At 33.3% G+C, this 13541-nt stretch overlaps 2 protein-coding genes across 2 annotated transcripts in view; one reads left to right on the top strand and one right to left on the bottom strand.

The window, feature by feature from the left end:
- LOC136976673 (uncharacterized) overlaps positions 1-13541 on the bottom strand; it is a 124198-nt gene that overhangs the window by 81157 nt on the left and 29500 nt on the right. The gene's annotated exons all lie outside the window — the stretch shown is intronic.
- On the top strand, positions 10087-11833 carry LOC136977168 (gastric triacylglycerol lipase-like). Its single transcript, XM_067272615.1, has 8 exons — positions 10087-10305; positions 10522-10636; positions 10705-10852; positions 10911-11003; positions 11068-11223; positions 11283-11354; positions 11454-11522; positions 11597-11833. The coding sequence occupies exons 1-8, from the start codon at positions 10089-10091 to the stop codon at positions 11831-11833; spliced, it is 1107 nt and encodes a 368-aa protein (XP_067128716.1). The 5' UTR covers positions 10087-10088.

Here is a 13541-nt window from a genome sequence, read left to right as displayed (position 1 = left end):
ATTACACGGTTTTTCAAATTTACAATATTCCAAATGATCGTCAAATCGTTTAATTGTTATACCTAAATAATTTAACTGATTATTTAATTCGTGCTCTTGAGTAAATCTAATATTTAAGTTGATTTTGTTAGCTTGTTCCAAAATTTGCAAATGTGTTGTTACAGCATTATTATATAGGCCGGATGGCCGAGCGGTCAAGGCGGCAGCCTCTGGAGGACCCGGGATCGCATCCGAACGGGTCGAGAAATCCCCAGGAATTTTTCGGGGGTGGTCCGTTCGGATATGTTTCCTTCCGATACAATTTCTTGTTTCTTAATTTCTAATTCGTGTAAATCTATAATAACTATTTGATTTGACTTATCAGCTTTTAATAGGCATAAATTATATTTTTTTTTATAAATTTATTAATTCTATTGTATTTACATGTATAATATCTTGCTTTACGATCCAGAATGTACCTGTTCTTGACATTAAGCTTCTTTAAATCTTCACATATTTTAATTCGAAGTTTGTCTTTTTCTTCTTTTTTAAGATTACATTGAAAAACTGCACCTTCTATATCTGCTATAGTAGTTATTATTCTATTAGAGAAAGGAAAGTTCATACCAGCAGCATATGACAGAAACCTTATAAAATCTCCTGGTATTTCCTTTGTAGACAGGTTAAGGACTAAATTTCTTAGATGAGTTTAAAATTAAGTTAGCATTTAAATCTTTTTTAAGATTTTTAATCTGTTTGGATATAAAACTAATTGATTTACCTTTCTTCTTGATAACTGATTTGATTATTAATCTCTCTATCTTCCACACATCTCTACGAATATCTTGCTTAATAGATTTTATCAGCTGAAGTGTTTTTGAAGTGGTTTCTTTTCGAAGATGACAATTGAAGAACTGTATATCTTTAATGCATCTTTCCCTCTGCTCGTATAATTTCTCCAACTTCTTATCCAGATCCATCTTTCCTAAAAAACTGAATACAGTAGAGCATCGATTATCCGACCCCCGATTAACCGACTCATCGGTTAACCGACCGCGTTCTAGTCGGCAAATTCAAATGTCCGCTAGTGATGTGGCGCTACAATATTTGGTTATGTTTTGGCTACTTTAATATTATTTTCGTTAAATTTTTGCATGTTTTAGCTGGCAACACTGGCTCGACCATGAAAGGGAGGCTAGTATTTAAACCAGGCCTAATACACTGTACTAACAATGTACTTTTTCATACTTTTCGGTTATCCGACTTTTCAGTTATCCGACCAACCCCAGTCCCCAATTAAGTCGGATAATCGATGCTGTATTGTATATTACAAAATCATCGTAAAAAACAATGGAGTCAGACTTTTTATTCTTTTTACTTTTTAATCTTAAAGTATACGAAAAAATTATATTTTTCTTCCAGTTCTGACTTATGGATATTGTATAACTAAAATTTTCTTCAAAATCATTGTTAACAAAATGTTTTAAAAAACATTAACACTGTGTTAACACTGGGTGTGACAATTACTTGTTAACATTGTGTTAGAAAACATTGTGTTAACAAGTTATTGTCGGAATATGAACTGTGTACAATCAAACCTACTGAAGAGGCCTTTCATTAGAGGCGAAATGCATTTGGGAAGTTTGTTAAAGTGAATAAAAAGTTTTTTCTCTGCAAGTTGATTTCCTTTTACCTTTTTAACTTTAATCTTTTTTATTCATTGTTAACAGAATGTTTTAGAACAAATGTTTTAGTTATACAATATCCATAAGTCAGAACTGGAAGAAAAATATAATTTTTTCGTATACTTTAAGATTAAAGAGTAAGAGGAATAGAAAGTCTGACTGCATCGTTTTTTACAATTATTTTGGGATAAAATAAACAATTATATTTAAGATATAATTGTCATTATGTTTTAAAAATACTTATTAAATGGCACTATTTTATTAATTGTAATTTCGTGTAATTTGTAATTTTCGTGGTACAGTTAGTAATACCGACAGTACTTAGGTACAACCACCGAAACTGGTGTAATAATTACACGTGTTTTCTTTCTAAACTGACTCACTGGCATATGATTTTCCTACATTTCTGAATTTCCGTAAAAAATCACCCGAAAAATTTTTACATTTTTGGACTCGCCAGACCTTGAAACGTTGAGAAATGAAACATAAATAAATAAAACGTGGAGGTGTTTCCGTATGTGTGGATGTGTGTGTGGTGGGCACGATTTTGTTTGTTTACCTTTAAGCTTAATAACTGCTGTACCTTTTCTAGAGAATGAAATTTTGCATTTAGGTTTGTGTATTGATGCTATTAGATTTTGGTGGGTCGCGTGTCGAGTCTCGAGTTGGTCCGACCTTATTGAAGATTTTACTCGTTATAGGGATTTACAGTTTTTTATAAAACAAATCTCTACCCTGAAAATTAAGTCTTTTGCTATTTAATAATGCTTAATAATATAAGTGTATTTAAAGAATGCCACAACAGATGGCGCCACGCAGAAATTTCGATTATTTTGCTAGGAATGTTAGGCAACTGGTTGCTGCATTGTTTATTGCAAACGTTAATAAGCTTTAATTACATGAATTGTTTATTAATACGCGTGCATGACGTATCGTCACTTGGTAAACTGCCTATTAAAATTACAGCATACATTTATTTACGTCAATGAATATCCATCGTGTTTTAATCTGTATGTCGCGAGACTTGGATATTTAATTGTAAAGATTAAGCATTAAATCTGTTACAAACTCAGACGTCAGTATTAAAGCAGTTGCTTGAAAGTATAATAAGCGACACACCTTGATGTGTAGCTTGGAAACTGCTATACTACCGCTTTTTAAACTCACATTGTCGCCATTGTAACGTGTGTTGCTGCATTTGCTGTTTTGTAGCACAAACTTTTTGTACATCGTTTTTGCTGAAAAGTTATTTTTATCGCTATTTTGACAAAAAATTTCGAAAATAGCGAAAAAATAACTTTTTTACAGTAACGTTCGATAGATAAGAATTCTGGTATTTTTAATAACCGCCGCATTGTTAAAATTGAAAGTTCGCTAGCAAATAAAAGTTATTTTTTTTCGCTATTTTCATATTTTTTGTGAAAATTTCTGTAGCGTAACGTAAGAAACGAAATATTCTTAACCGTAACGTTCGACAGATAAAAATTTGCTATATTTTTAATTGCAGTCGCCATTAAAAAATGAATAGCTCGCGAAAATTGAAAGTTATTTTTTTTATTATTTTGATGTTTCTTGTACAAATGTTTCAGCGTAACATTGCGTCACGTAAGTAACGAAACATTCTTAATTGTAACGTTTGACAGAGTAAAATTTTTTTATAATTTCACTGGCCGCCGCCATCTTGAAATTCATAGTTCGCTAAAAATTAAAAGTTATGTTTTATTATATATCGATTATTTTTGTAAAAATTTGATTAGCAAAACATTGCGTAGCGTAAGGAACAAATATTTTTAATCGTAACGTTCGACAGATAAGAATTTGTTATAGTTTTAATAGCCGTTGCCATCTTTATAATGGAAGTTTTCTAGAATTTTTTTAATATAAAATAATATTATAAATAAAGTTGAAATAAATATTTTTATCGTTTGCCTTTCGTTTAATAACACAAATTTATATTCCTGTTTGTCTTGTTTTAGTACTGTTACCAACGTTGTTTCTGGTATGGGGGCAACTTCAGCAATTGCTATCTTTATAAAAAGTTATTATTATTATGATTATTTTTATTTCAAACTGATTTCAATCAGTTCTATGGTAAGGTTTTATTCTGGTAGACAATAAACAACGTTTTTTTTCAGTTTACAGCAGTATTTATTACACAAAATTTAACTTATTCTTAACGTGCCAAAGTTTCTCCGTTTTTCCTATATATATTGTACAGTACATACCTATCTAGTTCGTAAGCAATCTTAAGGTATGTTTCACTATATATTTTATGTAGTTCTGTTTTTTGCTTTGTATAAATTTTTTATTTATATTGTTGTATTTTTTTTATTGTATGAATTTTTATTGTTTTAGTTGGCTGATGAGGGGCAGAATGTGCTAGAAACGTGTAATATAATACGCATCTCAACTAAATAAAGATGAAAAAAACGCCAAGTGTTTAAATTTGTCACACTTACAAGGGAACTGTCGGAGTGTCATCTAATAGATTTTAATAAAATTTAGTTAATAATTACGTTAAAAGTATACGAAGTCTATGACAAATTTCTAGTATTCACTAAAAGTGTTAATCAGAGTTATTAGCAATCAAATGTCGTACTATTTTATAGTACTTAAACACAAATATGCAAATTTTTAGAAGTGAAAGGGTCGCGGAGGAAGACGGCGATATTACATTTAGAATAAATTCTGGAATTTTCGAAAATGGGAGAAGAATTAATAAAATTTAGTTTAATTACGTTAAAAGTATACAAACTCTATATTAAATTTGTAATGTTTACTAAAAGTGTTAATCAGGATTAATAGCAATCAAATGTCGTACTATTTTATAGTAGTTTAACACAAATATGAAAATTTTTAGTAGTGAAAGGGTCGCGGAGGAAGATACAGTAATACCTCGATTTTCGTTGACTTTGGTTTTCGTCGATTTTTTGCAAAAAATTTGCCTCGGATTTCGTCGGCGTGCCACATGATCTCGTTGCTAATTTTGCGAAAACAAAGAGCGACCCACGCATTTTTCTGCTCACAAGTCCTCGTGGCGGTGTTTTTTGCTGTACGAGCATTACTCCGCGCGTCTAGCCAAACAATTTCATTGCTTCCATTCTTTTTAGTTCCATCGAGGGACCAAAGAAAGTTTCCAGAGCCAGTAGCCCTTCGAACAAGGCCAGGAACACGATCGAGTTGAAGGAAATCATTAAAAAATACGTGACTGGCATTAAAATTGCTGAAATCGGTCGCATGCTACTTTTCGGGAAGTCGTCATCCACGATAAGTTTCGTTGTGGCGAAAAAGGAAGCAAAAAGGAGGCTAATGTAGCGAAAGGCGTAAATGTGCTAATGAAACAGAGACCGCAAACAATTGAAGAGGCCGAACAGTTATTATTAATTTCGATCAATCAAAAACAGTTAGATGGTGATTCTGTTTCGGAGACCATTGTATTAGTTTTTTATACTCATTTTATATTAATTCCTTAATTTTTTTAGTATTAAACACTACGAAAACAGAGGTATCACTGTATTACATTTACAGAGTAGAAGAAGAAATAACTCAAATAAATATTATAAAAGATTAGATATATATACTACTTTAACAATGAAATTTAATATAAAAGTATTGATAGAATAAATATAAAGAAAACAATCGAAACGTAATAAATAAATACATTTTAATAGATATATTTAAAAGTTATTATATTCACAAATTATTAGATGGACAACTATTTACATGATATTTTTCAACAAAGCAAAATAAACAAAGAATCTGTTGGCATCGTGCACATTTAACAAATCGAAGATTTTCGCAATTACTCTCGACACAATTTAAACTGTCAGTGTTTAAAAAAGAAAAACAAACTTGTTTTACATTTAAGAATTGACACTTTTCATTTATGAGTCCAGAAGCGAACCGTGCATGTTTAATCAAATTATTAAATATTGGCGCAGATAATTGATGATGAAGAATCGAATGTAATTTTATAATGCCATTTCTAGTTGTCCAAAACAATTTCATCGAAGAATCATTACAGAATAATTGTATAGCATTTAAAATTTCTTTAGCTAAAAGTTTTAATTGTCTATGAAATCCGACATCTAAAGGTTGGCATATAGACGTACACTTTGGTGGAATAATTAATATTTCGCATGAATTTTGATTTGTAGATGTTTGAAATACTGTATTATAAATATTAATATTTGTTTGTTCACTCCACGAGTCAATTATTAATAAAGAGTTTTCTGTTATATTTGGAGATAATACGTCTTTTACATAGTTTGTAATAATTGCTGTAGATAATTTGCCAGATGAGCAGGGCCGGATTTACATAAGGGCATTTGGGGCCTGTGCCCAGGGCCCCCACAAAATAGGGGCCCCCACAAAACTAAAAAAAAAAATTATGTTTAAACATAATTTTTTTCTATTACCGCGACAGCGTAGTGTGGCCTAATCATAAGGGCAACAGGCAGAGAAAACCAAACCCGGGAAAAAACCTATGAAACATCGGAAAATTTCGGGAAAAACTTTCACATGGGTATTTTTCAGTTAAATTAAAATAAGTAGTTTTACACAATAAAATATATGTATGTTTACAATAACCTTATTTTTAAATGAAATTTACAACTTCCTAGTTCAAATCTAATTGAAAGTACAGTATTTTGTGTAAATTTTCTAAATCATCAAATTTGCCTACTCTTAAAGGGGGGACCCCCACCGAATTTGTGCCCAGGACCCCTGGATTGGTAAATCCGGCCCTGCAGATGAGCTAGCTGTAACAGTTACGTTTGGGGCATTGAACAGCGATGCTTGAACTCTACGTCCAAAGGTTCCATGAGCCTCTTGTAAGCAAATAAATACATTACCTACAACTTGTCCGTTAGCATTAATTAAATATTGAACAGTGTAGGAATGCGTTACTTTATTACTTGGAGAATGTGCAAATCCAATAGTGTTTTTTTTCTCCTTTATATGAAAGTGTTCTTGGTGAAATCATTTCGTATGAAAAACCACACTGATCCGTATTGAATATGAAGTTACGTGAATAAGACGGCAATAAATTTTTTACTGTTGTTTGAAATTGCGCAGCTTTTACTAATATATCCTTTTCGTTCACTATTTCTGTTTTATTTACAAGTTTTGTAATCTTTCGAGATAGTAATCTATATTCTTTTTTAAATTTTGCAACCCAAGAATCACTAGCGGTAAACTTAATTGAACTATTCAGTTGAAGAAATTTCTGTAATGCCCATATTTTTAATTGATTTCCTTTAACAATTTTATAGCTGCCTCGAGCTTCGTCAAACATTTGTTTAGTATGTTCTTTAATGATTTTTAACGTTTCAATTCTATGCTTTCGAGATTTAAATTGTTTTTCCCATTTATATAAATCACTAAAACGTTTTAATTCTTTAGCTCCTTTCCGCTGTAATGTGTGTAATTTCCATTTTGGGTGTTTCTTATGCAAGTTAAGAATTTCTTCTTTTCGTTTTGTTGAGATTATATTCTTATCGAATTTTTCATCATCTGAATATCCCGATTCACAGTCAGTGTCTGCGTTATCAGTTTCTTTCTCTAGAAGCAGACGTGTTATTTTATTATCTGAAATAGGCCTATCTATAATCAAATTATTATTTTCCATCTGACAAAACTCTTCGTCATCTCTACTTACATAACTACTTAAAATATCGCTAAATGCATTAAAAAGCAGTTTGGCTACCTGTTTATCAACGTCTGAAATATTAGGCCTACAAATATTTTCTGTAGGCCAAACATTATCACATAAACGTTTAAATTCTGCTATAATGTTTTGAATATTTACATTTAATTCTCCCATTTTCGAAAACTAGAATTCATTCATAAATGTAATAGCGCCGTCTTCCTCCGCGACCTCTTCACTACTAAAAATTTGCATATTTGTGTTAACACTTTTAGTAAACATTACAAATTTAATATAGAGTTTGTATATTTTTAACGTAATTAAACTAAATTTTATTAATTCTTCTCCCATTTTCGAAAATTCCAGAATTTATTCTAAATGTAATATCGCCGTCTTCCTCCGCGACCCTTTCACTTCTAAAAATTTGCATATTTGTGTTTAAGTACTATAAAATAGTACGACATTTGATTGCTAATAACTCTGATTAACACTTTTAGTGAATACTAGAAATTTGTCATAGAGTTTGTATACTTTTAACGTAATTATTAACTAAATTTTATTAAAATCTATTAGATGACACTCCGACAGTTCCCTTGTTAGTGTTTGCGCAACAAAGATAAGTGATTTATTGTTCATAAAACAAAAAATTGTAAAAAATTTTTCCTTTATTACAGCTAGTGAAAGGTTCTATCTACTGGGGATGAGACAGTACTACTGTCACTACAGCCGTTGTAGTGACAGTACAGCCAGCACTTGAGGGCCGTCCACGTAGGACGTAAACCTGGTTCATTTTTCTTTGAACTCGGATAACTTTTCCATAGTTCGACCTAAATTCGCCAATCCCGGCAAAAATACGAAGCAACTCTCTAGCTTTACAATCCAAGAAACAGCACCCAAAAATGTCAAAATACTTTTTTGTTATTAAGCGTCAAAGAGGGGAAAGTCGACATTTTCGTTTTTTGATTATATTTTATCTCCGAATTAATTATATTTTCCAAAAGTTACTTTACGCACATGCCAGGATAGCACTGAGCATTTTGACACAAAACTAATTAAAATCTAACGTGGGAATTGTTTTTAAACTCCGAAACTAATCCGCAAAAGTCATTACAGAAGCCTGAGCTCGCTTACTGCTGCCTTAAAATATTCGGATTTTGACGAACAAAGGCTCAAACTTGACTTTATTTCGGCACGCTTTTAACTTAAATCTTACTCAATATATTGAGCATTCTTATAAATTAGACTTATACCGGTACGTGTGAACCCGACTTAAGTCTAACAAACAGTAAAGTAAATAACGCACCTGTTTTGTATATCTGTACGTGTGGACGAAAACTAAAAACTGACAGTTGCATCATACACACAGTTCGGTACAGCGGATAGGCTGGCCTATTCGAGTATAATTTTCAGGTATACCGGCACGTGTGTCCGGCTTTAGACTTGTATAAAATCAATGTCGATATATTATAATTTTATCTTCTTTTTGACTTATACTAAATTTCCTATCTTTTAATAATTTAATGCATATATTATTTTTTAATAATATGCCTTTAACATACGCGAATTATAACTAACTGTGAAGAGAATCATTTTACAGAGATTTTGAATAAGTCTGGACTCCCAAATAACCCAATGTTTTTTATAGGAATTTTTTGATTTTAATCACGTTAAAATCAGTGTTGTTATATTGTCGTTAGCCTTTGAAATGTTATTTTTAAAAGTAGAATAAATGATGGTTAGTAAATATAAACACTGATGAACAAATAGGAGTAATACGACATAATTTCCAGTCGTGTCAAAATAACATCTGTACAAATATTCTGCGAGGTTCATTATACTTGATTAAACTTTTTAAATCGCAACCTAAACGTATTCACTAATTAAATAATATAACATATAAAAAACAACAGAATTTATGAAATTATGTAAATTAATAGACATAACGGCGAAAAACCTTTAATAGCATTTGCTGTAAAATATTAAATGCATATTTTGTTTACACTGTATTAGTATTAATAATTATAGTTCTGATTCGGCCGATTCTGGGCTACTACTGCTGCTTTATTAATTACTTTTGGACCACAAAATACCGAAAATTCTGCATGTGTATAAAATTTTGTGCCAGACATGAGACTATCGAAGATTGCCTTCTATTGGCCTGAAAAGTATTAAAACCACAATTTACAAGTTTCGTCGGTAAAATATGCAAAGAACGTTGTTATCTCGAAATCTCTTCCATCGTCAACCACGCATTTCAGTTAGGAAAACGGAAACCCAAACTCAATTTTACAAAAGTGTAGAAACACACTGTCCACCCGACAACGTCTAGCTAACAAAAAATAAGTTTTTATTTGCATTGGCTATCTTGGGTACTGGGCAAATTTCCAATGTTGAAACTGTTGAAACATCGCCATCTTGGGAACTGTTTAAATATTAGCTTGTTTGTATTATCTCTGCGATTTTCTCGTGATAAAAATCGATTACTGTATTGTGTTTGACGTAATATCCCGTTCTGCATTATACTATTATAATAATAGAAAATTGACACTCTACTGTTACTGTCGTTAAAACGACTGACGAGATTTACTGTTTAACCATGAGTATGGACACGCCATATCGCATCGTTTGTGTATTCTTGTGTTTTGTTCGAGCGATTCCTTTAAGCTCTTCTAGCCACGAACCTGGTGTTAAATTGGACCCGGATTCTAATAGAAATGTCGGGAGTCACCATTTTACGAATGTTCTATTGAGTTTCTTTATTTATTTACGTTACGTTAATGTTTTTGAAGAGCCAACTCATAACCAGCAAAGGTTACCCTGTCGAAGAATATTCGGTCCAAACCGAAGACGGATACATTTTGGGCGTTCAGAGAATACCCCGAGGACGATCCGATCCGGAACCATCCTCGAAAACTCGTCCGGTAGTGTTCCTTCAACACGGAATCCTCTCTTCTTCAGCAGACTGGGTGATGAATTTTCCTAATCAGAGTCTAGGTGAGCGATTTTGTGACGACAATTTTACGCGGAGCAAAAACAAAAATGTTAACGATATCATTGTTTATATTATTTACCTCGTTTTGTACTATCATTGTTAAACTCGCGCCTTCTTATCTGCATGAAACTTAACGACACTTCCATTTTGTTGGTTCTGCTTTTCGGTAAAAATATCAAATCGCAGTTTCGGTTTGTTACCCTTATTATTCGCTTCAGGTTTCATCCTAGCCGATGCCGGTTACGATGTTTGGTTGGGAAACCAGAGAAGTAACACTTACTCCAGGAAACACGCCGAGTACTCGCCGCGGGACAAAGAATTTTGGCAATTCAGGTCAGGTTAGGACCCGGGTAAGTATGTTCCGCGTGGAGACAGAAATCGAACGACGTCCCTCTTTTCAGTTTCGACGAATTTGCCAAGTACGATCTTCCCGCCATGATCGAGTTCGCTCTGAACCTCACTAATCAAAGTCAATTATATTACGTGGGACATTCCCAAGGCAACACGGTGGCGTTTGCTCTACTTTCGGAAAGACCAGACTACGATAAGGTGAGGAAAACGTCGGGAGGATACGTCTGTTACGTTTTAACTTCTACCTTTTCTGCAGATAAAAGTCGTCGTGGCTCTCGCACCCTTTGCCACGGTGCGTTACGTCATCAGTCCCATCCGTTATTTGGCTCCTTTGGCTCCCATATTAGACGTAAGTGGCGACGAAGAATATTAAAGATTTGTTCTATCAAACTTCTAAAAAAAGTCTCTTTCAGTCTTTGTTCCGGCTTTTTGGATTTTACGAGTTTTTGCCCAACGACCTGATCATAAAATTGTTGGCGCACATTATCTGTGGCAACCAAGAATTACAATTCCTGTGCGAAAACGTCGCATTCTTAATCAGTGGATTCAACCCTTCTCAGTTAAATAAGGTAAACTTAGGGATAATTCGCCGGACAAAAAATAAAGAATAACGAGACAAGTCTTTCAGACTCGTCTGGAAGTCTACGCTACGCACACACCAGCCGGAACTTCTACCCAAAACATCCTCCATTTCGCTCAGGTGGGATTAAAGTTAGAAAAATCGAGAGGAGGGAAGAAGTTGGAGAATCTAATTAATAAGAAATTCGACTGTAATATTTCTTTTCATTTTCATTTCTAGATGGTAAATTCCGGAAATTTTCAAAAATATGATCACGGGCAGACCGAAAACATGAAAAAATACAAAAGGGTAAGATTTTTTTCTGTGTTAAGAATCGATGTCCGTCGTCTTGTCTATCGACACAATGGCGTTTTCTGTTATAGACCATCCCACCGGAGTACAATGTAGAAAACATTCAAACTCCCGTCTGGATCTTTTACGGATTGAACGACTATCTGGCGGATTCCGTGGACGTGAATCTCCTTTGTCCCAAATTGAAAACTGTGGCGAAGTGTAACCTAGTGAGTCTGGCCACGTGGGCGCACTTCGACTTCGTGATCGGAAAGGACGCGTCTGTTTACGTCTACGAAAAAGTGGTGAGAATAATGCAAAAGGCGTAATTCCCCACGTTTCGCCGTTGCGAATTAGTGGTTAAGAAAATTTATAAACTTTAAAACAATTGTAATATTTGAAAATATAAATAAAAATTGAATTTGCATGCCCTATTTCGGTTCCATGCGCAGAAATTTAAATGTGTGGAATTTAATACGTAAAGATTATTTTGGCTTATTGTAGTTCATTCATTTTTACAATGTTTGTATGCAGTACTTGTCTATTTTAAATATGGTCTAGCAGTATTTCTTACATTTGCAATATTCGTTCTGGTCATCTCTTTTTTGAAAACACAAACAATTTCGCTGTTTCCGACCCCCAAAACAAAGCCTTTTTTTACCATTTTAGTTGTATTTTCTGCATAAAAATGCAATATAATTTAATATATATATATATATATTAAAAGCAGTGTTTCTGGTAATATTTAGATGGTCTGTTAATTATTGGGTCCTTTTAAAATTGCCACAGAAATATTTACATTTGTAGAAAAAATATATGACGAAAGGGTACAGATAAAAAAGAAAAGTGTAAGAAATTAAAGTAAATTAATAAATTAAAAATAAGAAATAAAATAATAATAAAATCAGTTGGGCATTTAGGCGGGAAAAGTCTTTGATAAATTGAAGTCGCTGGTTAAAAGCAGCCGCCTTTGAAATTTTGTCCAATCTGGACTGAGGGAACTGAGTCCGAAACATAACGTCAGTCAGTCGCTTGACAGGACTAAAAAACATACACTGTATTTGAAACAGTTACATAAAAGTTGAAAATTTCGGATAGGATGAGAAGGAGTTGAGCCGGTCCAATCCGGAGCAGGGTCGGTAGCTCTCATTTGGGTTCGCCTCAGACTAATATAAGTTTATTTTTACGTAAATTTAATATTTAATAGAGAGATTGACGCCGAAGTTTTAAACGCGAAAACGTGTACGTCGAACGTTCAGCGCCGCTTTCCTGTAAGCCTGGAAGTTTGACAATGGCGTTTGGATAGTCGGTGGAATCATGTTCGACGTTCCAAACGCCATTGTCAAACTTCTGGGCTTACAGGAAAGCGGCGCCGAACGTCCGACGTACACGTTTTCGCGTTTAAAACTTCGGCCTCAACCTCGCTATTTTTAAAGAAAATAATTATAAAACAGTAAACACCAAACACCATGCTTGTACAAATGCTTTTGCCTTGATAAGAAATGAAGAGCTTAAAATCTATTATCGTTAATTGTAGGATTCCGGTGTGATATGTCCCGCTATACTGGCGAAATTAACTTTTTCACTGCCTTTCTATTATTTAGAATTTGTTTGGACGATTAAGACATTTCTTTATGTTCTCGAAACTTTATCCGAGGTAAATTTGTTATATCCATATTTTGATTTTCGATTTTAGTACTTTTATAAATTTTAGGTAAAATATTTGGATGCCTAGTGGTATCTTCCTTAGTATGACAGATTGGAGTAGCACATTTGAAATTTGCTGGAGTCAGAGTCGGACTATTTGTTTACCGACTCCACCACGCTGGTTATGACCTTAGGTACAGCGCTTTTGGTGGCAACGACGGGTACTATCGACCGCCATTTTACTTTAAGTCAAAACATCGAAGTCTGTACCACGTACTGGATAGGATTGTCACTTTAAAATCTATTTTTTTCTTCATCTAACTCTAGATTGTTTTCTTTGCCCCTATATTTAAGGTTTAGGCAATTAGATAAATGAAACAAATTAGATCT

This window comes from Centruroides vittatus, unplaced genomic scaffold (assembly GCF_030686945.1).
Source record: "Centruroides vittatus isolate TY-2023 unplaced genomic scaffold, ASM3068694v2 contig_1112, whole genome shotgun sequence".
Lineage (NCBI taxonomy): Eukaryota > Metazoa > Arthropoda > Arachnida > Scorpiones > Buthidae > Centruroides > Centruroides vittatus.
This window is presented reverse-complemented; position numbering and strand designations above follow the sequence as displayed.